Source organism: Morone saxatilis, unplaced genomic scaffold (assembly GCF_004916995.1).
Source record: "Morone saxatilis isolate NCDOM2014 unplaced genomic scaffold, NCSU_SB_2.0 Contig2, whole genome shotgun sequence".
Classification (NCBI taxonomy): Eukaryota; Metazoa; Chordata; class Actinopteri; family Moronidae; genus Morone; species Morone saxatilis.
The window spans coordinates 12,638,237-12,662,189 of record NW_023339762.1 but is presented as its reverse complement, the minus strand read 5'-3'; the positions used below and the strand labels follow the sequence as shown (position 1 = coordinate 12,662,189).

The 23,953-nt window shown below is 44.4% G+C and overlaps 1 protein-coding gene across 2 annotated transcripts in view; it reads right to left on the bottom strand.

Annotated features, from left to right (window-relative positions):
* Nucleotides 1–23,051, bottom strand: part of LOC118331080 (filamin-C-like) — a 23,755-nt gene extending 704 nt beyond the window's left edge. Inside the window, exons 1-46 of one of the 2 annotated variants that reach the window (XM_035665857.1) lie at nt 22,235–23,051; nt 19,610–19,858; nt 17,966–18,063; nt 16,699–16,849; nt 16,379–16,497; nt 16,189–16,266; nt 15,935–16,097; nt 15,570–15,770; nt 15,289–15,405; nt 14,527–14,664; nt 14,206–14,332; nt 13,980–14,116; nt 13,681–13,874; nt 13,466–13,579; nt 13,231–13,374; nt 12,958–13,081; nt 12,539–12,699; nt 12,341–12,431; nt 11,059–11,228; nt 10,830–10,947; nt 10,473–10,735; nt 9,744–10,341; nt 8,979–9,152; nt 8,028–8,190; nt 7,614–7,942; nt 7,377–7,500; nt 7,030–7,186; nt 6,760–6,949; nt 6,633–6,656; nt 6,273–6,514; nt 6,083–6,182; nt 5,831–5,971; nt 5,562–5,690; nt 5,299–5,472; nt 5,006–5,170; nt 4,655–4,858; nt 4,404–4,556; nt 4,164–4,286; nt 3,816–4,064; nt 3,408–3,677; nt 3,142–3,279; nt 2,882–2,997; nt 1,959–2,091; nt 1,652–1,828; nt 1,317–1,535; nt 615–842 (exon numbers count right to left, since the gene is read on the bottom strand). In XM_035665857.1, coding sequence (XP_035521750.1) covers nt 615–842; nt 1,317–1,535; nt 1,652–1,828; nt 1,959–2,091; nt 2,882–2,997; nt 3,142–3,279; nt 3,408–3,677; nt 3,816–4,064; nt 4,164–4,286; nt 4,404–4,556; nt 4,655–4,858; nt 5,006–5,170; nt 5,299–5,472; nt 5,562–5,690; nt 5,831–5,971; nt 6,083–6,182; nt 6,273–6,514; nt 6,633–6,656; nt 6,760–6,949; nt 7,030–7,186; nt 7,377–7,500; nt 7,614–7,942; nt 8,028–8,190; nt 8,979–9,152; nt 9,744–10,341; nt 10,473–10,735; nt 10,830–10,947; nt 11,059–11,228; nt 12,341–12,431; nt 12,539–12,699; nt 12,958–13,081; nt 13,231–13,374; nt 13,466–13,579; nt 13,681–13,874; nt 13,980–14,116; nt 14,206–14,332; nt 14,527–14,664; nt 15,289–15,405; nt 15,570–15,770; nt 15,935–16,097; nt 16,189–16,266; nt 16,379–16,497; nt 16,699–16,849; nt 17,966–18,063; nt 19,610–19,858; nt 22,235–22,610 — 8,053 coding nt within the window. In that variant the 5' untranslated portion in view covers nt 22,611–23,051. The remainder of the gene's footprint in view (nt 1–614; nt 843–1,316; nt 1,536–1,651; nt 1,829–1,958; nt 2,092–2,881; nt 2,998–3,141; nt 3,280–3,407; nt 3,678–3,815; nt 4,065–4,163; nt 4,287–4,403; nt 4,557–4,654; nt 4,859–5,005; nt 5,171–5,298; nt 5,473–5,561; nt 5,691–5,830; nt 5,972–6,082; nt 6,183–6,272; nt 6,515–6,632; nt 6,657–6,759; nt 6,950–7,029; nt 7,187–7,376; nt 7,501–7,613; nt 7,943–8,027; nt 8,191–8,978; nt 9,153–9,743; nt 10,342–10,472; nt 10,736–10,829; nt 10,948–11,058; nt 11,229–12,340; nt 12,432–12,538; nt 12,700–12,957; nt 13,082–13,230; nt 13,375–13,465; nt 13,580–13,680; nt 13,875–13,979; nt 14,117–14,205; nt 14,333–14,526; nt 14,665–15,288; nt 15,406–15,569; nt 15,771–15,934; nt 16,098–16,188; nt 16,267–16,378; nt 16,498–16,698; nt 16,850–17,965; nt 18,064–19,609; nt 19,859–22,234) is intronic. The other variant, XM_035665858.1, reaches the window with a different exon arrangement.
* Nucleotides 23,052–23,953: the final 902 nt, after the last annotated feature.

Sequence of the window (23,953 nt, the reverse complement as noted above, 5' to 3'; positions counted from 1 at the left end):
GGGGGGGGGGGGGGTTAATGGTCATGGTGTGAGGTTCTGTTGGCTTAAAGATGCACTAATTAAACATTTACACAACAAATGGATGAATTGATGGTCTGTAGATTGGATGCTCATAGGAGAACTATCCCCCAATTCTGCTGTTCACCTCAGTTCTACTGCAGTGTTTTACTGTCTTTCAGCTCTTTGCTTTTGTTTTAATGCCTGCAACTTTCACATTTTTGTTTATTCTCAGTCATTAACCTAATTTTCAGTAGCAGCAGCAGGCAGTTGTTTTTAGTAAAAACAAAAAGCCTTTTAGGACCCAGATATTTCCCTCAGGAGTCGGTGGAGGCCAAAGAAAACTAAGGAGAGAATACTGGACTTGGTCGGGTTGCCAGAAACACAACTCCAAATGAATGGTAATTTTGTTCCGTGTTGGCTGAATGTGTAAACCGGCAATTGTTTGCTAACACAACACATCACAAAGTTATGGGGTGATAACATGTGAGTGTTTTGTTAACAGCTTGTTCCTCTGCTAAAAATCAATACTACTTCAGTCTATAGTGTCTGTATGTGTGTTTGATTTATGTTTTTACTGAATACAATGTCTGTGTGTATGTTGGTGATAATCTCACCTGCTTTGCTGCAGTCAACTGTAAAATTGTTCTTCTGTCCGACCAAAGCCTTGGACAGCCCTGTTCCACGACAAACCACCATGCTGGCATCAGATGTCAGTTTTGTTGAGGTGGTGGAAGAGGAGGAGGAGGAGCTGTAGGCACCGCCCACTTTGGATGTCTTGGTAACCGTTTCAACCAAGACAGAGGAGGTCTCATGGAGGCTGTGTCCCCCTGATAGCCGGGCACCTGTAAGAGAGATACAGAGAGAGAGAGTTTATCTAATGTCATCCTGGCTCAGTCCAGACATTATATAATACACACAGTATTGACAAAGATGTGAGGGAAGCAAACATGCTGCTGCTTGTGGGAAGAGTTTCCCTCCACAGGAAAAAAAGGCAAGGAAGTAAACTCATGCCTAAGCTCAGTTACAAAAATACTTCATAGCCCTTTTGAATAAAGGGAACTTCCAGAACTAAAAGTATTTTCATGTTACATAAATAAAAAAAGGAGTTTGTATGCAGTAAGTAGTGACAGGCATATATCAGTGTAGTGCCAGAGAAAGACAGCTTTTATGTAAGATGTACACTGAGCAGCATAAACGAAGATGACATAACAATTTCCTGACTTCCACACTTTTTTCAGCAGAACATTTGTTTCATAACCAAGACACTTGTCATCTGAGATCCACAGATCAGATGGGAGAATGACTGTCAAGCAGACCTGTGATTTTAGCTTTGAAAGGGCTGCCGACTATGTGCTGTGGCCCTCCATATTTAATGGTGATGAGATAGTTGCCAGGGGCCATGGGCGTGTACGTGATCTTGTAGCCTTCAGGACACTCTCGACAGTCCATCTTGACCTTGGATGGCCCGTCGATGTTGACCGATAGAGTGGCAGAGCCGGCGTTACAGGTGTTGACCACAAACTCTAAGGGTACACCTGGAAGAAAGAAAGCAATGCAAAAAAAGATGCTTAACAAAATTGAAAATATAAAGTAACTATTTTAATTATGAGCAAATGTGGTACACATTTGTAGTGGTGGTGGTAGTATTTACCTGTGGTTCCCCCCTGCAGTCCAGGGCCGTGTGCTGTCACCATGCCTGGGTCTCCAACCAGCCCCGGGTCTCCCACTCGCACATTAAAGGGGCTTCCAGGAATGTGGCATCCATTGAACTTGACATCTATGGAGTGAACGCCGTTCTCCCGTGGAATGAAGCGGATCGCATTCTTGTCTGAACACAACACACAAGTGGGAGATGTTACTGATCTGTTACTCATAAATAATGCTTACAGACAAAAAATCAGAGTATTCTGTCATCAGAAGTTTATGTCTTTGGACTACAAAGTGAGGTTAGGGCGTACCACTGTCAAGCTCAGTGACGTAGCATTCCTCAGAAGAGCCAGAGGGGGTGTGGACTTTGGCGTCAACCACACCTCGAGCCCCATTGCGCTGCACCATGAAGGATGCCTCTTGGTTTACCTTCAAGTCTTTCTCCTACAAAAGACAGGGAAGAATATGATCAGAATATATATGCATACGTGAATGTGTGTGTCTGTGTGCGCCTGAACCTCAAGGGACACAAAGTGTGTGACTCATACCTGAACGAGAATAGATTGAGCGGTTGGGTGTGAGAGGCAGAAAAGGTCAGAGTTTACAGCGAGGCGTTTAGTGTTTTTGGCCTACAGGCGGACGAGTGGTCCTACCAGACATAAGAGCTAGCGTGACATTTTAAACGTTGGTCTGATATTGCACTTCACCTGGCTTCTTGTTTTAGAGAATCACTCTGAAGTGGCGTTTGAGTTGACTAAAAATACATGCATTGTTGGCAGTTGTAATGCAAACTATGAAAGCAAATACAACAAGCGCCGGTGAAGTGAGGAGACCAATATTGTGAGCTGTCACAGGTATCCCTAAAAAAAGCCTTTATCTTCCACTCACTCGCTTCTTGCTTTCTTCCTCTCAGACAGAGCCACAATCACATAGACAAAGCTGACTGCCCACACATAGCACAGCTTGTGTTGTCCCATATTAGCATGGGACAGTTAATCCAGCCCTTCATCACTGGCCAGCATCACAGTATTATAGTCGTGGATAATGCTCCAACACTGGCATGCAATTACACTTCAAGGGCAAAGTGATATTAGACAGAGATATCTACAACCACTCATACATTATATTACATTCAATCTGTTATTCAGCTCTCATATTCTGTGACTGTCCTCGTTTTATGTCTATGATTGTTTTGTGCAACAAATTAATGTGGATTTTGTGAGTGTGATATTACCTGAAGGCTTGTGACAGTGAGCCTGCGGGCCTCGTCTGACAGTGTAGCAATTGGAACGATGAATGGGCTGTCAGGGATTTGTTCGTTGTTGAACTTGATTGACACCTCATAGTCACCTGGGGAAGCAGACAGGTTATTTACTTTCTCCATCAAATGAACTGGAGGAAGTATAGAAGAATTACTGAGAAGTTTAGCAGCCTAAAGACAAAAACACTGAGATGAAATATTCAGGAAAATTCTACACTACACAAAAGTTCTACCTGGTTCTTTAACTATGTAGGAGACGCCGCAGGAACCATCCTTCCTGTCCTCAAAGGAGATTTCAGCCTTGCTGGGGCCCTCTACAGCGATGGACAGACCGCCAGCACCTGCCTCTCTGGTCCAGATACTAAATTCAGCTAGAGATGGTGAAACAAAGCTAAATTAGATCAAGATTCATCTTAAGTTTTATGAAACATTTAAAATCATATCTTGAATAGTAATTAGGAACAACACAATTGAGAGCATGTCCGCCGAGTCAACTTACAAGGTGCTCCAGCCACGCCTCTTTCCAGGCCAGGTCCACCTGCGCGGACCTTGTGTGCTCCTCCCTCCCCCATGGGCCCCACAGTAAACTGGAAGGGGCTGCCAGGGACGTGCTGGCCTCTGTACTTGACGTTGACAGTGTGAGGTCCCATTTCCTGGGGGATGAAGCGCACGCTGTAGGTACTGCTCCCTCCATCCACTATGTCAGCATCCGCTGTTTTCCCACTGGGACTGGTCACCTGAGCCGTCATGGCCTGAGAGCCACTCTCAACTGGGTGAGGCAGAGCAGCACAGAGGGTGTGTTTAGATACAACCAAGACATTTGTACAGGATTTATAACAGATATTCTTGGTGGACAGTTTAAGTCAAAGCAAGTTTTCACATTTAAAATTTAAATTTGGACTCTCACCCTCAGGTCTGGCAGTGATGCCTGCAAAGCTGCTGAGGCTCTCTCTACCCAGAAAGTCTCCAAATACATCTCTGAAGGGGCTTCCTCCCCCGCCCACCTGGGTGCTCTCCTCCACTCGTACCTCCCTCTTGGTCTCCCCGCCACGGGTTTTGCTGATCTCTGTGCGCTCAGTGCGTGTGTAGGTGTGGCTGCTGCGGGTGAACGTCCTGGTCAGCCTCTCCTGAGCTGAAACCATCTGGAACCAGTTTCCTACAGCGAAGATACAAATGTGAGTGCACAGCAGGTTCATTAATTTTTAGATGGTTGACCGCTACCCGCTAACCACCTCTGACTGGCTTCTGTACACACCTGGGATCTTCAGGTTAAGGCCACATGTGCTGCCCACTGAGGCAATAGATGATGCTTGTCTCTTTCTAGTAATACTCTCCTTCATCCTTCCTTCTCCGGTCACCTTCACTGTGAAAGGACTTCCTGCAGGGCACACACACATATAGAGTGAACAAAATATAGACAGATTTCTTTTATTTTAAGGTGTCAAATGTGTTGAAATGTGTGAATTTGTACATTTTCCAAGTAAAAGATTCTAACCTGGGATGTGCTTTTCAGCAAACTTGATGTTAACAGTGTAACTTCCCGGTTCTGTTGGACAGTAGGTCACTCTGCACGTCCCGTCCTCCATATCTTCACAGTTGATATCCACTTTGCTCGGACCCTCGACTGACAATGCTAGACCTCCATAACCTAAAGGAAGAAGAGTGGAAGTAGAGAGAAAGTATTTGTTGCATTTGTTTTTTTCCGGTTCTGCCATAAAGAGGAAAAATACCATAAATGAGGCTTACCTGCATTCCTTGTATCCACAAAGAATTCAGCCATTTCAAACGTGTGTGCCTCCACCAGGCCTTTACCGAAAGCCTTAACTCTACTGGCTTCGCCAATCTCTGACTGGCCAACCATGATTTTAAAAGGGCTGTTGACCACGTGCATGCCATTCTTTCTCACGCTCACTTCATGTTCGCCGACCTCCTTAGGGGTGAAAGAGATACCTGTGAATGTAAAAAAGGCAGAGAGGGGGAAAAATCAAGACAATGAACCAGAAAAATGAAATCTGAATGCATTAAACAAACCTAGCATGTCTTATCTATGTTCTGCTCTTCCTTTTACATCCTGTATCTGGCAAGTGGATATCTCACCAAGGTGTCTGTTGGGCAGTTTCTTAAGCAGGCAGGGCTCCTCATTTCCTGATGGTGCTCTGATACTGGCAGTCAGAGAGCTCAGATCAGTCTCGGCGATCTTCAGGGACACGTCAGCCGCTGTGCCAACATTCAGCTGGGACGTCCTGGTTATGGAGTCATCACCTTGACATAAACAAGGTGGTTTAGATGTTTGTCAACCCCTAAAACCTGATTTATATCACTCACACCCACTATAAATATACAACACTATAAAAAAGTCAGTCTGTGGGAGAAATTATTTATTTCCTCACCAGTGATCTTAGCGGTAAAGGGACTGCCAGAAATGTGCTTGTTGTCAAACTTGACAATGATGTTGTAGTCTCCAGGAGCTGTGGGCAGGTAGGACACAGTGCAGGTACCGTCTTTGTTGTCCTTACAGGTGATCTCGGCCTTAGAGGGGCCTTCCACTGCCAGTGACAGACCGCCTGACAGGGAGAAAAAAAACGTTGCTGCCCTGGTGTTGTAATGGTTAAATGTATTACCACAAATCCACTGGAAACGTGAGGTATGTTACCTTCTCCTGCATTCTTGGTGACCACAGTGAATGTGGCAGACTTGTTGACCATGCCATAACTCAGACCTGGACCATACGCAGTCACAACTCCACTGTTCACAGCATCAACAAAGAACTGCAGCGGGCTTCCTATAAAGGATATAATAATTTGCAAACAGACTGCATCATATTTTGCTCAAGAAGAAACAAAGAAGAACATTCTCCAATAACTTGAGGTTATTTTTTAAAGAGAACCATCTCACGTCCATCTAACATGGTGTGTTTCTGACCTGGAATGTGGTTGCCTTCATATTTGATGTCCATCTCATGCAGGCCTCTCTCTGTGGGCTGGTACTTGATTGTGATGGTGCCATCCTTATTGTCAGTGATATGCGGGCGGCCAGTCTTGCCTGAAGGCATCCGCACCTCACCTGGAAAAGTCAGTGGCTTGGTTAAATGTCAGTGACCTAAAAAAGATGTTTTGTGGGAGTGTGGGGGTGTGTGGGGGTGTGTTGTTTCTGTTTGAGTGGTGTTTGTCACACCTGTAATTTCTCCTTGCTGTGGCGTGAAGGGGACGAGGAAGTTAACAGGACGGAAGAGAGGATCCACAGTATCGCGGGGAACAACTGGCTCATTTGTGGCCTGTCAATACAGAGAGAAGAGAAATAGTTGGTTTCATACGACTAAATGTCAGAACGGCTGTGGCAGCCGTTAAAATACTCCTTTACTCACCATCACATGGAAGGGGCTCTTAGGGATGTTCTGTCCCCCAAAGCGGATTGTAATAACATATTTCCCAGGTTCAGGGGCTGTGTAGTAAATATCAAAGGTCCCATCATGATTCTCCACCACATCCATGTCCAGCTCCATCCCTTGTGGGGTCTGCACCTTGCAGGTCACCTTGCCTTTCCCAGCAGCCTTGGCATCCACTGTGATAACTGTATCCTCGGAGGTCTGCAGCTTCTGTAGGCTTGCTGTTAAGGACAGAGAAGGAATGAGGATACAAGTACACATGCTAAGATTTACAAGTACACATGCTAAGATTTTCTAGCAATGTGGCACAGAAATAAAAACAAAGCCTTGGTTACTCACACACGCCATGTCCTCCAATAGAAACTGGAATGGAAAAATGCAGTTTTAATATAAACTTGGAAATGCTACAACTATAATAACATATTTTCACTTCAGGACGGATCCACAGTGTGTTTTTTTTTTTTACCTGTGAGGCGACATTTGCTGGCGTCTCCTGTGGGCAGGGACTGGATGCGGTATGGGGAGTAAGGAATCTCATCTCCTCCATATTTAATGGTGATAGTGTAGGGGCCTGTAGAGTCAGGTACATAGGAGACAGTGTAGGTGCCATCCCTATTGTCCTGGATTGTAGCATTCTTTGGCTTGCCCTCAGGGTCCTGTCAATAGATGATATCAATTTATTTTACATGGTGGCTAATGGTTTAGAAATTATAGTGTAAAAGGTAGCTTAACCCACCAGAATCTGCACAGTGAGCAGTCCCTCTCCAGCATCACGAGCATCAATGGTGAACTCAACAGGCAGACTTGCAGGCACACCTTTTGTGTCTAGACCAGGGCCACTTGCGCGTACCTTGCTGGCGTCATGCCCAGGCTGAGACATTACCTTGAATGGACTGTGGAAGAAGGAGAGAATGTCAAGTATAATTACTAAATCCAGTTCTACAAAAGACAGAAGTGGGAATAGAGAATTTGCTGAACTACATTATTCTTTTTAAAATTCAGCCAGACAGAACAGGACTTTAATTAAGACGTATCTGCACATAGTGCCTGACATTGTGTCTTTTTTTTTTATTCACACTGTACCTGTGTGGGACCTCCTGATCTGCATATTTGACAGCTACAGTGTAAGGGCCATCCTGTGCTGGGGTGTAGTGAACTGTGTGGGTGCCATCACCATTGTTCTTCACACCAACTGGCTCCACAGTACCTGAAAATAAGGCAATATGGAAATATATAATATAATATACCATCAACTTGCTGTTAGTTGTCCACCTTGGGTAGGCAAGGAATATGAGTCATAGTTTAACAGCATGTCCTCACCTGATGGGCCATAGAGCTTGACATCCAGTGGGGCCTGTCCAGCCTGGGTACTGTCAACTGTGAAAGTCTGAGGAACATGGGCTCTCACTCCATTACCCAAACCTGGACCTGAGCACTTCACCTTGCTGGGGTCCACAGGGTCCCTCACTGGGACACGGAACGGACTGCCAGGAATCGGGTGACCTCCATAGTTAATGTTGACGTCATAGTCTCCTGGAGTGAAGGGGATGTACTCCACACTGCAGCTGCCATCTTTATTGTCCTTGCAGGATATTTTTGCTTCTGAGGCTCCTTCGATGGTCAGGCCCAGGCCTCCTGTGCCAGCACCCCTTAAAAAAGAAAACAAACACTTTTATTTTATTGCACAAATTTGAGATCCCACAAATTTCTCCCTTGAGTGTGATCCCACAGTACCTGGTCTCCACAGTGAAGCAGTTAGATTTGTTGGTAATTCCTCCCTCCAGACCTGGTCCATAGGCACGGACCCGGGTAGGATCACATCCCTCCACCACAGACACTCTGAAGGGACTCTTGGGCACAGGCGCATCGTCATACAGCACCTCAATCAGATGAATTCCTGCGCACAAATACATCAGTTTAATGTCTGATGTCATACATCTCTCCCTCAGTGTTCTCAAAGCAAGCAAACATTTTCTGTTATTGTCACTTGCTTTTAATTATGGGCCAGACAAATTCCCTTTTAGGGAGATAAACATCTGTTTATTTATAAAAGACACCATCTAGAGCGCAGACGCCCTGGTGAACATACAAGGCATTACATCTGTTCCCTATTCATTATTCTGTTACAACATTTTTCTGACAGAGCCCTCTCAGTAGGCCTATATGCCAGATTCCCAGCCGCACTGCTATGATATTAGAGCATGTCTGGTGGTGGAGAAGTGCTCTGTGATCTCTTTGCTTTGTGTTATAGGTCTCTATTAATATCCCCTGTCATTCCCCTGCTGTATAGTTGTGTGCAGGCAGCCTTCAGCACACATACCTGCCTGGTTAAGAGCTTCTGTTCCAGAGCACACTATTTATAAAACAGAGTCTGTCTGCCTCTATGCCTCCCTGCTCTCTGCCCCTCACATCATTGCTCCACTGCATCATTCTGTATTTATACCCCTCTCTCTCTCTCGTTCTTTCTTTTCCCACTCTCCTGCTTTATTTGTAAATGGCACCCAAAACGAGCACCTGTTAGTGATTTTCCGTCTGTCTGTATGCACTCTTTTAGACAGCCTGTATTTGTAAAATCTATTTGCAGCAGGTTAGGTTTGTTAATGTTGCATTTCTGTCTCTCCACCTCATGATCATTAAACTGTGTGAATTAACACTGAATGTTGTAATATAATATTTTTCTCATACCATCCTCGAATGCTGTATACTCCACTCTGTAAGTGCCGTCTCCCTTGTCAGTGATGTAGGTGTCTGTGTTGGTGCCGGAGGGGTTGATAATGTGAACCTTCACATGATTTCCTCCAACCTTGTTGACAGCGCGGGCATCAACAATGAAGTGGGTTGTGACTTCTCTGAGGACACCTAGAAACAGAAAAGCCTTTCAGGTGATTTCTTTGCCAAAGAAAGACAAGACCAAGCAGAATCAGCCATATTAAGACTTGACATTATAAATCTTTATAACGGAGGAGTCTTTATGAGAAGTTAATGAACTGGTTAAAATATTACAAGCTAGGGCTGCCACTATCAATTAAACATTTTCATTAGAGATTAATTGGGCAATTATTTTTTCTTTAATCAATCGATAGTTTAGTCTATAAGACAGAAAATCCTATAAAATGCCCATTAAAAGCCCAAGTTGCCATCACCTAATAGCTTGTGTTTTTAGAGCCCGAATAAAAAACCCAAAAAATATATATAATTTTGGCAACAAGCATGAAGGGACAACAAACTTTAATTTCCTTGTATAACCTTGTGTTGCATAATAATAAATACATTTCCTTGAGAAAACCAACAAATCTAAACAGAGAAAATCTGAAAATGTTGGGCATTTTGCTTAAACATTTTATTTAATTGCATTTATGACAATTAACTAATTAATTAACTGAATAATTATTTTAGCACTGGGTTTATCAAGAACCTGCATGAAGTGCTGACTAATTTTAATCTCGTTACCTCTGGGCTCCACTCCTGGCCCATAGACATGCACCCCGCTGGTGTCCACAGACGGCTCAACCTGCAGGACCTTGGGAAACTGTGGAATCATGTGGCCACCATACTTGATCGTGATGGTGTGTGTGCCATGGAAAGATGGGATGTATGTAACAGAGAAGGTCCCCTCAGCAGTTTTCTGGATGTGCACTTCAGCCTTAACCCCAGTCTCTGAAACAATCTCAATGGTGAGCTCAGCATCGCCTGCTCGGGTGCAGTCCACAGTGAAGGTCGCCGGTTCGCCTGCCTTAGCCCTCTCCAGACCCGGCCCGCTAGCTGTCACCTTGCTGGGGTCCAAAGCAGAGCGCACTGCGGCCTTGAAGGGAGAACCGGGGATGTGCTGCTCGGCAAACAAGATGTTGATGGCATACTCCCCAGCCTCAGTGGGTAGGTAGTACACAGAGCATGTGCCGTCACCGTTGTCCTGGCACTCAATCTTTGCTTCGCATGGGCCTTCCACAGTCAGGCCCAGCCCACCTGCCCCAGCTCCCTTTGTGTCAATAGTGAATGGAGCTGGTTTACCCACAATTCCCCCTTTCAGGCCTGGGCCAAAGGCTCTCACCTGTGATGCAAGAGTCAGGTAAGTTTTTGAGAAATTTGTATTCAAAAACATCTTAAATGTGCATGATATGTTTTAAGAGTCTCAAGTATGGACAAAGTGAAGAACTACATGCAGCTTTCATGAACATTTACCTTTGAAGGATCAGCAGGCATCACTGCTTCAACCCCAAAGGGGCTTCCCATCACTGGGTTGCCATCATAGCTGACATCAACCTTGTACTGCCCCTCCTCTGGGGGAATATACTTCACACTGTGAGTGCCATTGGCTTTATCTGATTCCAGCTTGCATGGGATTGGTCGGCCAGAGGGTGAGGTCATCTTCACACCTACATTGCCCTGCCCACCAGCGCCCTTTGTGTTAACTGTGAACTCCTGATCCTTTCCAACCTCCACTTCTGCAAGAAAGATTAATATGGAACTTAAACTGTTGCAATAAACTATTTTTACATAGTAAATGCAAAAGTATAGTACTTAGTGTTTGTAACTTACTGTTATCTAATCCCTCCACTTTCACCTTTCCAATATCCAGAGCTGGTGCCACTGTGATGTGGAAGGGGCTCTTCGGAATGGGATCTCCTCCATGAGAGACTGAAATTACCATGTTACCCTGAAAAGACACAAGAGGATGACAGAATATTGATTTATTTCAGGCATCATTATGAATAATCTCTTCATTCTGTTCTAAAGTAAATGGGCTTCAAACACAGGCCTACTGTACCTGTTGAAGAGCCGTGTACTTGACAGTGTAGGAGTAATCGTGGTTATCAATGATCTCAAAGTCACGAACTGCCTCTCCTGGGCTTGATGCTGCGAAATGCACCTCAGGCTTGGCCTTGCCAGCTCCCTTTGTGTAGATGGTGAAGTGGGTTGGAGTGCCCACCTCCACTCCTGAAACACACACGTGTCAGTGTTACAAATGCTACTCAAATTAAATCATTTCTATGACATTATTATTAATATTTATTTCATCAGGCAGTCTCCTTGTTTTCTGAGAAAGACCTGAGAACAAGAAACATTTATTTAAACACAATCCACAAGCAGAAAGAACAAAGAAATTAATAAAAACAGTTGCAAGATTCACCCAAAAACATCAGATAATGAAGCTTTAAAATCTCCAATGGGAATACAAAACTCAAGTTTGAGGGCAGTTTGCAGCTCATTCCATTTAAAATGTGCATAGTACCTGAAACCCTTTCTGCCAACATTAGTGCATACATGAGGGATATCTAAGGTTGGATAGATACTGGATCGTGTACTGCAGTAACTTGATGTAAATCAAAGTGCATCCAACCCTTCAATACAGAGAGCAATGGTGGGTACAAGATTAGTCATTTGTGATAAAGCGTAATGCACTGTGATACACAGGGTGTATGCTGAAGTGTTGATGGGGTGGCATTGGCAATACAGAATATCTCCATAGTCAAGGACAGGCATAAAAGTTGACTGCACTGCATCGTTTTATGGTTGGAGGAAGACAGACATCCTTTAATTCTACACAAGAATCCCTGTTTGATTTTAATTTTTTAGAGTCAATTGTTGTAAATTAATCTTAAAATGAAATCTGCTGTCAAGCCATATTCTTAGTTATTTGTATGACTCCAAAGTGATCTGGGTGCCATTTAAAGTTTTACTGGCAGGAGAGTCACTGGTGGAGGTGAAGAATATGATGTACTTTTATGTGTTTATAACTAGTCTGTGATTACAGAGTGATAGTTGGAAGGCATTAGAGGCAGACAGGAGACGAGTCAGGGAATGGGCTTAGGTTGCTCCTGAGGCATATAGAATTGTATCATCGGCAAAAAAATGGACGTTGAAATATTGATTAGGAGTAATTATGTCATTTACATACAAAGTAAACAACTAATGACCAAGGATAGATCCCTGTGGTAAAATCATACACCAATGTATTTGCAGTGGGTGTTTGTTGCAAATGCAAATACATATCAATTTAGTGTGTTTGGTATTTATATGAATTCTGATTTTTGGTGTGTGGCTCTCACCTGTCTTGTTGAGTCCGGGGCCCTCTGCTCTCACCTTGCCAGCATCATGGGAAGGATCCACTTTGACTTTGAACGGACTAATGGGAATTTCCTGACAAAGCCAATCATGAAACAATCATGAGAAATTACTAGATAAAACTCCCACAATGATTCTCCAAAACTCATCAGTCCTTCTTGCACTGCAAACAGTATTCTAACCTGGTCAGCAAACAGCACCATGATGGTATATCGGCCTGCACCGGGGGGAGTGTACTTGACAGTGAAGGTGTCATTGTCATTCTTGATGATGTCAAAGTCGATGTCTGCCTCAGCGGGGCCAACCACCCCTGGGGCACACTTGATTCCAATGCTGATGTCCCCTAATGGTGCATAGCAATGAGCACAGTTCACTAAGGTCATTAAAAAGCAGATGATCTGAATAAATAGAAGCAGTCGCTCCACTGCCTAGAGCTCAACTTAACATATTAAGTACATTTCATACATTTCAAATAATTTACCTCAGCTTTGTCAGCTAAGCTGCACAGATCTACTTATTCCATTGTCTGATTTAATTAAAACTCAACTCAACTTAGAAGTGTTTTTGTAACCACCCACACCATCTCCTCATACATGCTCACCTTGACCAGCCTCACTGCAGTCCACTGTGAAGTATGTTGGCTCGTTAGCCTTGAGCCCCGTCTTCTCCACTCCGGGTCCATAGACTTTGACTTTGTCTGGATGAGAACCCTCTCCAACCAGCATCTAATGAATTCACAGTGTACTTGAGGCAGAAGCAATTGGTTCAAGTATTGCTGAAATCCTCTTACTTTGTCTATATTCGGTGAAGTTTCATTATATTACATTGACAGAATTTCAAGTGCTGGGTGTGTGTGCATCATCATGTGTCTTACCCTGAAGGGGCTGTTGGGCACGTTGACCTCCCCCCAGGTGATGATGATGGTGTGTTTAATGGGCTTGACAGGAGTGTACACACACAGAAAGGTGCCATCTCCCTTGTCAGTGATCTTGATGTTTATGGTGCAACCTTCCGCGTCCTTATTAGATACATAGCATGTCAGCGCACATGCAATATAAATGACGTGTTGAACAAACAATGAAGGTTTCACAAACTGCTGCTCTCCATACCTGTGCATAGATCTTGAGTTGACCCTTCCCTGCCATGCGGGCATCAATGGTGAATTCAGTTTGTTTGTTCACAATGATGCCAGTTGGCTTTAGGCCTGGGCCATAAGCTTTCACCTGCAACAATTGAATGTACTTAGTTTAGTATATAATCGAAACAGGTCACTGCGGTAACCTGCTTTATATTTATGTTATATAATTCAGAGAGTGTAAATGACCTTCTCAGGGAAGATGTCATTGGCTGCAGGAAGGATATGGGCCATGAAGGGGCTGTCCTTAATATCCTCGTCATCACAAATGACATGGACAGCATAGTCACCAGGCTCAGTGGGCCAATAGCGCACATCACAAGAGCCATCACCCTTGTCATCACACTCAATTTTAGCCTGTGATGGGCCTTCAATGGAGAAGCCTGAACATCAAAACAAATAAAACCTTTAGATTTCCCATTCAGAAAACATTTTTAAAAATCCCACTTTCCTTCTATAAGAGTTCATATCCCTTGCACATGGCTCACCTAGAGTTCCAACGTCAGTGCCAATGGCCTCTACCACAAAGTCAGCAGATTTTCCCACCATGCCAGTCTTCAGACCAGGACCCCAGGCCCTCACCTTCTGAAAACCTGCCTCCTCACTCACTTCCACTTCAAAGGGACTGCAGCACAAAAAAATAGACAATATTACCTAGTGTAAATGTGAATGTGCATTGTTAATTGATAGCTAAAGGCAGCAATAGGACCCTACCTGCGTGGGATGGGCTGGCCTCCCCAGGTGATGCTGACTGTATATTTGCCAGGCTTAAGGGGGTAATATTCACATTCATACACACCATTTCCTGCATCTCGCACTTTCACTTGCTCCTCTCCTCCAGCTGAGGATGAATAATACAGTCAATATGGATTCTTATAAAGTCGTAGGGACATTTTATGCATTTTGTTTAGTGCTTTATCATATGTCTATGTGAATACTATCCTTCAGACAAAAACCCAAACAAAGGAAAATATTCTAAAAATGTACGAGGAGGAGTGTGGAGGGATGCAGAGAAGAGAGAGCTGTCTGACTCACTTGGTCCTTTGACTGAGACGTTCAGCTCTCCACTGCCAGCTCCCTTGGTGAAAACTTTGAAGTCTGCAACCTCCTTTACTCTCACGCCTTTAGGCTGAAGGCCTCTGCCTGCAGCTCTGCAGGCATTTGGGTTCATGGCTGAAAGGAATAACAACAAGTGTGAAAGAGAAATATTCAGCAAAGCAAAAGGCAACTGAGAGTAGCCAGCATTTGACAGCAATGTTAGTAGCAAAGACATTAAAGTATGCAATTCATGGGATTTCTTAAAGGTTGACTGACAGAACCTGTAAATGAGAAGGATGCCTTTGCAGCACAAAGTGCAGAATGTTGAATATGATATTGACACATTTGAAAGCATCGACAGAGCATCTGACAACATTTCAGTCACTCCGAAATGTTGACTGCAGGCTTAAACTGAATGCTGGCTGATGCAAATGTGGACGTGATAAAAACAAACATGTCAACAGCACAAGCAAAGATATTTAACAGAGAAGAATGACGTTTGACAGAAATGCAAATGCAAATTTGAACAATCTGTAAAGTATTTGTATAACATTGAATCTCATCTCTCTCTGAAACATAAACCATTAAGCTGCAAGATGCAAGAAGTTGGAGCAGGCGACCAAGCACGGCAATCGAGCCGCGGCACCCTAATCTTAAAGAAAGCACAGAGGGGCATCTGCAGGGCGCGGCACACGGAAAGGTTTGAGGGGATCTAGCTGAGCAAATGAGCACACGCTCCTCCCAGCAGACCATACTAACTTGGGCGGCCAGGTTTTGGGGGGGGTACACCCCTCCCACCCTTCGCTCCAGGAGGGGCACGCACTGACTGAGGGACTATCTGCAGTGGAGCTCCCATGGGAGGAGCAACGGATGGAGCTAGAAATGACAGATAGGAAGGGTTATGATCTACACTGGGTGGTTGTTCCCAGGGAAAATAAAGACGACTTTATATTGTGATGGATAAATCACCCTGACACTAACGGCACGCTAAGAAATCAGATTTGTCTGACAGTAATTTACAACACAGACAGATGGCTCACCCTCTGCGATGTTGACAATGAAAGGGCTCTTGGGGATCTCCTGGCCTGCAAACAGTACGTGGATGGTGTGAGGCCCTTCCAGCATGGGACGATAGGTGCAACGGAAAACACTGTCGCCCTTATTCTCCAGAATAAGCTCCACTGTGTCCTTTTTGCCCTGAGGATCGACGATGACCACACTGATGTCACCATTACCAGCACCTGAGTAAACCAGGAAAATAATCAGTTATCACAGGTCAAAGAAGAGGCGTAGCTTTAGTCTCTCTGAGAGGATTCCAGTGATTCTTTGGATTTCAAGCCTTTAATCACATTGCATTCCTGTAGTCTGCATGTCTACATTTGAATATTGAATTTTGCATACTAACCAGCTGTGTAGATGTCAAAGTAGGTGGGCTTGTTAGCCACATTGCCTGTAGGCTCCAGGCCTGGTCCCCTGGCATGCACTTTGCTGGGGTCACCCATAACCTTTGCTACGTTCACTGTGTAGGGGCTCTTGTCAATGTCCTGACCAGCAAACAACACTTTGACCTAATAAGAAAAAAGCAAGGCAAAATTAAGACACCAGTTGTGATGTGTGATGTGTGGACTTAACGTACATCAGTGGGAAAAAAAGACTTACCTTGTGAACACCCTCAACTTTAGGGACATAGGTGACAGTGTAGGTTCTGTTTTTGTCATTGTTGGGTTTAACCTTAGCCTAGAGAATAAAAAGACAAAGTAGGAGAGGGTTAGATTAAAGATTAGATGTACACTCTGTAACACTTTGAAGCTTAGCAGGATCATGTGACTTTGCTAGCAGGCTGTCTTGCCTCTTCTTTGTATCCCTCAGGATCCTCCACATAGACCAAGACCTCACCACTGCCAGCTTCCAGAGTTTCCACAGTGAACACAGCTGGTTGCAGCACCTTGTTGCCATGAGGCTCGATACCTGTAGCCATACAGAGTGAAACACCAATAAAAAACTATTGAGCATAAAAAATTATATAATATATATGTGGTACTGCTGCCTAATATCCCTGCTGTTATATTCAGGGCAGGGAAGGTGAACAATACTCATTATACATTCATACTGTTCATATGAACTGCTGTAAACTGTGCAGGTGTTCATTGTTACTGTTGGGCCACCCACCAGGTCCATAGGCTTTGGCCTTGTTTGGGAAAAGTTGTTTGGGCTTGAGAGGAGCTCCAGGCTTCAGCTTTGCCTTGGGGAATTGAGACAGGTAGGTCATCACTGAGTGCTCATCCACATCTGGGTCCACAATCTCCTCAGGGGCAATCACCTGTAGCACAAAAAGACATCCAGCATGTCAGGAATTAATCATGTACTTGTGTGAATAACTAGCTGAAAACTATAGTCGACAGAGAGGGTACAGTTCATGAGCATAAAAACACCATAGCCTTATTTATGTTTAAATTGACTGCATTATCATTGCAAGAAGGGTATGATTGACTCTTTATATAACTTTCCCTTATTAAGCATAGTGGAATTGGATTTGACAAGGATTAAATTTACTTATTCCCCCCACCTCTGACTCCTGTCTCCCTTCCAGCACTTGTTTGCCTGCCTATCACACAGTGGCACAAAGCCATGCTCCATGCTGGTTATATTTAACCCCAGGACAGCAGGGTTAAGGATTGTTGCTCTCAATAAGCCAGTCAGGGGGATTTATCCTTAGCCAGACCTCTCCCACATCTCCTTAACACCACCATACTGGAATCCAGCCCCCAGGCCTGCAGAGCCATGACATACACCCCACGGCTATCTTACCAATGCTAAGCCTCATGGAGAATAGATAACCCTGTGTCTTAGACAAACAAGTAAACAACCTGCATACTGCACATTACAATATGGAGACTCAGAGTCTTACAAACAGGACTGGAAATATTGCACACTTGCTCTGTTGTTATTCTGATGAGCGCAGGCAAATTTACACCTCTGTTTTAGTGGCTGGCTCGGAAGGTGTTAAGAAATCTCACACCTCCACAAATTCACGAATCTACTAAATAAAACTCCTACAAACTCACTTACTGAGAGCAACAATACAGCAAATGAAAATATTGGAAGTGAGCTGGGTAATAAATATTTCATGACACCCTCCAGCGTGATCTCCCTGGAAAAACACTAGACTACGTACCATGCACGGTGCTGCCTTTTTCAGCTCAGTGTTGCCTCACAGGTGTATGTACACGTGGTGAGATATGTTTGCGTTTACAAATGCGTCTTGGTGCTTGATTTTAAACTGCTTGTGTTTACTGAATGTCTATCCACTGAGTATAAACTATGTTTCAAATCAGAAAACAGAATACACCTGCTTTTCCTGCATGGTCCTATGAGCTCAATCCCACCCACCAGACACCCAGATGAGCTAAAGCAAACTAAAAATCGATCATCTTACCTGAGGCACACCCAACCAGTCGTCGGCCTGTTGCATTGCTTCTCTGGCATTCTGCACAGGCTGGTTTGGGTCCCACTCAGCCCAATCAGGACACAAACCTGGCAGAATGCAAACAGGGTGATTAGACAATTTTGCACAGATTAATACAGCCAGCGTTACACTGCAGGTGCTATAATAATTCCACTTGGTCACTACTATCTGTCTAACACCTCCAACCACAACATCGTTACCTACGCTGGTCTGCTCCTGTGAATTCAGTGAAGGTCTCTCTCGACTGCTCAAAACAAACAACCTCGAGACGCTCTGGCACTTTCACTGTGGCTAAAGCTAGCCTCCTCCACCATGCTGCTAATGCCTAAATTGGATTAGTGTTGGCGATGGAGTGGCCACTCATACAGGCACACCATAGAATACTATCATCCAATTAATATAGACACAGGACCGGAGTATTAACAGGGTTGAGTTTACATGCATCTGCAAGAAAGGAGTGTGCAGAAAAAAAACATTTTTAAAGCTGTCAGTAGGGAGGCACCAGGTAGGGCCTTCCACTGTGATTCTATTGGAAATCACTACTCTTCAAAGGGATGTCAGCTTTGGAGTAAAACCATGTACAGCCATGTAGTTATGCAACATCACTGCAACACATAGAGGGGCAGACAAATGCTATAGTTGTATAAGAGCATATTGGATATTCTAACAGAAGTTGTAGTTATCTGCCTGTCAAATATTGGTTTCTTTCTGGTCTGGACAATTAACTTGTTTTGCACATTCAGATCTGAATTTTAAAAAAAACTTCTGCATTTCAGAACAGAGCTAGTTTCATCAGTTACCCTGCTGTTTGGTTTATGCTGATGAAACAACAGAACCTTGTATGGTCAGTGTTGCAGCAGTGTTTGAAAGATGCGTCTCCTCAGATCAATGTCTCATATAAACACAGTTAAACATGGTTCTGTACTCCTCTTGCTACTCCTCCACCTTTCACTGTGTGACGCACAGCTACGAGAGGATTCTCTAATGTTCAGCGTTGGACGCAGAAGCTTAACCTGGCAGTGACTCAAATTGTGGCCTTGTGGTCCTTGGATCTGTGGCTTAGGCACCTCCATGTGACAGATCACTCCGCATTTTGACGCGAAGCCAAGCATCCCCCTTGACAGAAGAGGAGGAATGGTGCCCAAATTTGGGGGTGTTGTGTAGCAGCAAGGCTATAAACACTAAAGCCAGGCTTGGGCCTCAGGGTCCGAAACAGTGAGAGTGAAAGCTTCAGTCATTGTGGGACAGCTGGCAGGGACGTCCTCCGGCCATCAGCAACCCCTCAGAAACCCACTAACACTACCTGGTCCCCAGAGACAGATTACAGAGTCTGACATCTAAATCTGGATGTGTGTTTTTGTGTGTGTGTGTGCACTCCAGAATGTGTGAGATATATGGCCCTCATTTCTAGATGAGGACCAAAGGAGACAAATTCTCTTGAGAAGGTGATATGGTTTCGGATACATTGACTGACACATGCTTGACCCCAACCTCCATGACAACCAAGGAAAACCCCTCCATACAACAAGCCTTTTAACAGGCACCGAACGTATCCTGACTCAGTACTACTCACTCCGCCAGCCCTGTAGACTCATGCAACTACACGCTTCTTACCAGGGGCGCAGTTGTCGACCAGAGCTCCCAGGGCTTTGCCATCCCGCCAGTCACGGTTGAAGTTGTTGATAGGCAGCTGGGGCACTTTGTTCTGTATCCAGCCCAACAAGCGCTGTTTGGGGGTCAGCTTCTTAGTCTCCTCGTCATCCTCGTCATCCCACATGGGCATGGAGATAGAGTAGTGGAGGATGAGAGTCCAGATAAGACCCAGGATGAGCTTTAGATTTCCATCCACAATGGCTTTGCTATCTGTAGTTGGACAGTAGAGACAACAGTGTTCATGAGGATTTATAACTTTCAACAGATCACATAATGCAACACATCCTACAGTATTTGGTGGTGCACTAACTGCATCTTCCAGCTGTATTTTCATTGTTAACTGTTAATAGGCCCTTCCAGCAAGACTTGTGCAATCTACAAGTAAATTGGTTTTACATTCTGTAAATTGTTATCACTGATCAAGGCAGCCCAAAGCTATATCATAAGTGTATAAAAATATTCTTCCCTTGTTGTTCTGTTGACCAGGCTATTCTGAGTGGAAATACAAACAATGATGATTGACTGCTGAGGAGACAAGAATCTAATGCTCCTCACTGCTTCCCCCGAGCCCCTTTCTCTCAGACAGCTGTCTGGCTGAGGACCCCTGACAATCTGTCATCTAGTCACAATGGTACTCTGAAGACAGTGACAGCTGAGGATATGTGGAAGTGGATCCCTCTCTGCATAAATACCACTTGGATTTCAATTACGTCCAAAACTTGTAGCGTTAGTGTGTGATAAATCAAATAGGTGGAGATTAGATTCATTGACAGCGAGCACGCAGCTCATTTCCCGAAGTTCTCAGAGGAAAAGTTTGTCAAATAAGCCATTTTAAATCCACTCTAATTTAGAAATTCACCCATTTAGGCAGAGAAACCTCTGAGGAGTGCTAGACTTTAATGTTTCATCGACTAATCTTGTGTGATACACTGGTTAATTCAGTAAGACTTTAATAATGGAGGGACTTTGATGCCAGTTGTTTTATCACGGGACTGTTTTATTGAGACTATTTATCTTTTCATAGATCAGTGCCTCCCATCAGAGAGTAATGTTTGATGTGTCACCAGCATTTGACTGGCACGGGCAGGTGGCACAATGTGGCACAGTGTGGTTTTGATCCCGCTGTGGTCGGCTTTAAGGGCAACTGTGTGGTCAAAGAGACATCCATCAAATTGTATCTAGTTACACACTGTGACACATGTGCAACTAAGCCTGTGGTGATTTTTTTAGTGTCTCTGGGTCACTGGAATAAGACTGAGACATTATCTTAAGAGGGCAGCATTGAAACTGTAGAGCTGCATGGAGGGAGAGGGTGCTGAGAAGTGAAATACCAGGACTTCTATTATCGCGCCCTGTTTCTGTCAAAACCGTCTGACCTAGTGTGCGTCTGTACAGCTGGAACACTAAAATATGAAGTCCTAGATATTATGCAAACACACTCTGCAGACTTTGAGGTTATATCTGTGATTGTGACCTTTGCCCTCCAGGGATCACCAGGACGCCTGAGATTTCAGCTTGCCATTGAGAGTCCCCCCTCCACCCCAGTACCATCACATACACACACACTCAAACTAACACACTCTGTGTATGTTCAAGTGGACACACTGTGACCTTCACAGTCCGCCGGCCAAAGCCTCAGCCATGCCGGGAATTTCACTCAAGTGTGTGGCAGGACCATTAGTCACCCAATCAGAAAGAATACTCTGTCAAATGTTTAATAACTGTCCTCCTGCATGAATTGTGGGGTTGTCTACAGGTGTTTAATTAAGCCATAGCTGTTCATCTTACAATAGCTGTTCTTTTAATATTGGGCTACCAGTTTCTCCTCAGTTGTTACATTTTTCTAAGAGGTGGCACTCGGTTCACTCTGGTGGAGTGAAGTCTTCCTCTGGTGAATCTGTGGGCTTGACAGATATCCACAACAATTTATTGTAAGTTCAGCTATCTGCTCCACAGCCTGATCCCCAAATCCTATCGAAGTTAATCCTCACCTCACAGAGGTAGCTGATGGCTCTGGCTGTCAACCGACAGCCCCAGTGAGTCGTCTGACCCCTGACCTGACAGAGATGAGTATGTGCCTGCTTGTGTTTGTGTATACGTGTGTGTGTGTGTGTGTAAGACCCTTCTGCCCACATGTATAAACTGTGTCATTCTCATTAGCACAGTCATAGTGAATTTCCAGCCAATAGTTTATCACATTGCTGCAGCGGGAGTAAGCTAAAGCATACTATGGAGCCTCTCGGCCTTGGCCCTGACACAAGTTAATGACCTCAGTGGCACCTCTGCAGTAACTTTCCAATAAGCTGTTGACCCCAGCTCAATGCAGCCTGCCTGTGAAACCCATGTCTCAGTGCTGGCTGACACCTGGGCTGATAACATACCAACAGAGCAGCTACAGAATGTGGATGTGTTTGTGAAGATATGACAGACTTGCTTGACAGCACTGCATCTTAGTCATACACTGTCAACTATCATGAAATCATTCTTTATGACTTGTTTCTATTTAATAATAGACGTCTTTATGTTTTCATTTTACAACTGGTTGCTTTCCATTTTAAAAGTAATCACACCCCAAGTCTAACTTACCAATTGAGACCAGTTTGATGCGCTCTCTGTCCAGGAACTCCAGTGCAACAGAAACATTTTCCAGTTTCATCTGGCGGAAGTTGGGTCTGGTGTGGTACTTTCTGTACATTTTCTTCTGGCTCAAAACCTCCAGGAGTGAAATGAGCTTCAGCCCGTCGGTGAATTCCCTCTGCAGGTCGGTGATGGTCTTGTTGACGCACTTGAGGTGCTCGTTGCACCACCTGGTGAAGGTGTTCTGCTGGATCTTCTTCCATGGCGCGTCCTCGGCCAGGTCCTTCTCCGTGGCTGGCATCTCGTCGTCCTCCTCTTCCCCAAAGTCAGTGGCCTGGTAATACTGTGGAGGCAGCTGGTCGTCGCTGTAGTTATTGCTCATCATGGTGGCTTTTTCCGTGTCCACTTTTATACCTCGGTGACACTTGCTCGGCAGCGCAGAAAAACTTTAGCAGGTCGATGGCAAAGCGCGCTCTCGCGGAGGAAAAGTTCAGGCTTGTAGGAGTTTAAAAAAAGGCAGCCCGGAGATTTTTTCGGATGTACTTGCGAAGAAAACCACTTATGTCAGGACAGTGATGGATTAAATGATCCGATTGACAACGTGCGAGGCAGCCGGTCGTCCGCTTTTTTTTTTTAATTGGCACCCCCTCGACAAGTCGGTCCTTTCTATTATGGCCCCGAGAAGAATGTCGCTTTTTGAAAAATGGAGCTTCGTGGCAGGTGAGCTGGAGCAGCAGTGTTGAAAGTTTTGACTCTGTTTAAAACTTGACTGCTGAGAGAGGAAACTGTTGGGTATATAAAGGACCCGGGGCCGCGTCACTGAGCCTCTGTGATCATACTCTATTTGCTAATCCATAGGGATAACGGGAGTCGGGGGTCGGTTTACTGGGAGGATGGGGGCTAGGGATTGGTCAGACCCCGGGCCGCGCAACAGTTGCGGCATGCTTCTTATTTTTAGGCGCTCCTATTTGGGCGGCTGGGTGGTGGGGGCTGGGACTTCATGATTGTTGCGAATGTGTGTCATGCTCCTGGTCCAAGTGGCTGAACAATTGATCTAAGAAAAGAAAGTGAGAAGTGTAGTGAGTCCCTCTGTCTCAATAAATTACATTATAAAAAGAGGATAATAATAATCATTTAAAAAAAGTGGGGTTTTGCACTTGATCGCTGAGGCCTTGGAGAGACACAGTTTAGAGGATGAGCTCATCCTGGTAAAGATGAAGCAACTGCATTACGTGTGTTTCACAGCTATCTGCCACCCCAGAGTGAAATGCATTTCTATGTGGACAAGCTAAGGTCAATACAAGCTCAGGGAAGGTTATGGGAGAATGCTTTAAAAAGAAAACCATTTTTATTTGGCTTTTGATATACAGTGATTTATGTTTCTGCACCATCGAGCAAAACCACAGTAATTAAATATATTGTAGGAAAAGTGTTCAGTTATGTCACCGACCAGAACTGAGAGTTGTTGCCTTTCAACTCACTAAATTCAACAATTACAGCCCAATTTAGAAAAAAGTATATATTTTAATTCAAATTTAAATGTCTGCCCAGGCAAAGTAAGTCTAAACTGCCTTCTTGAATTGACTGAAAGCCAATAATCTCCTGATCAGTGACAACATGACAGCATTCATTGAAGATGAGGCTGCATGTAGAGTAGAGGTACAGTGGGACAGCTGTCGGTGTGTGTGCACGGTAAAATTAATAATCTATATACAAAATAAATCAGTT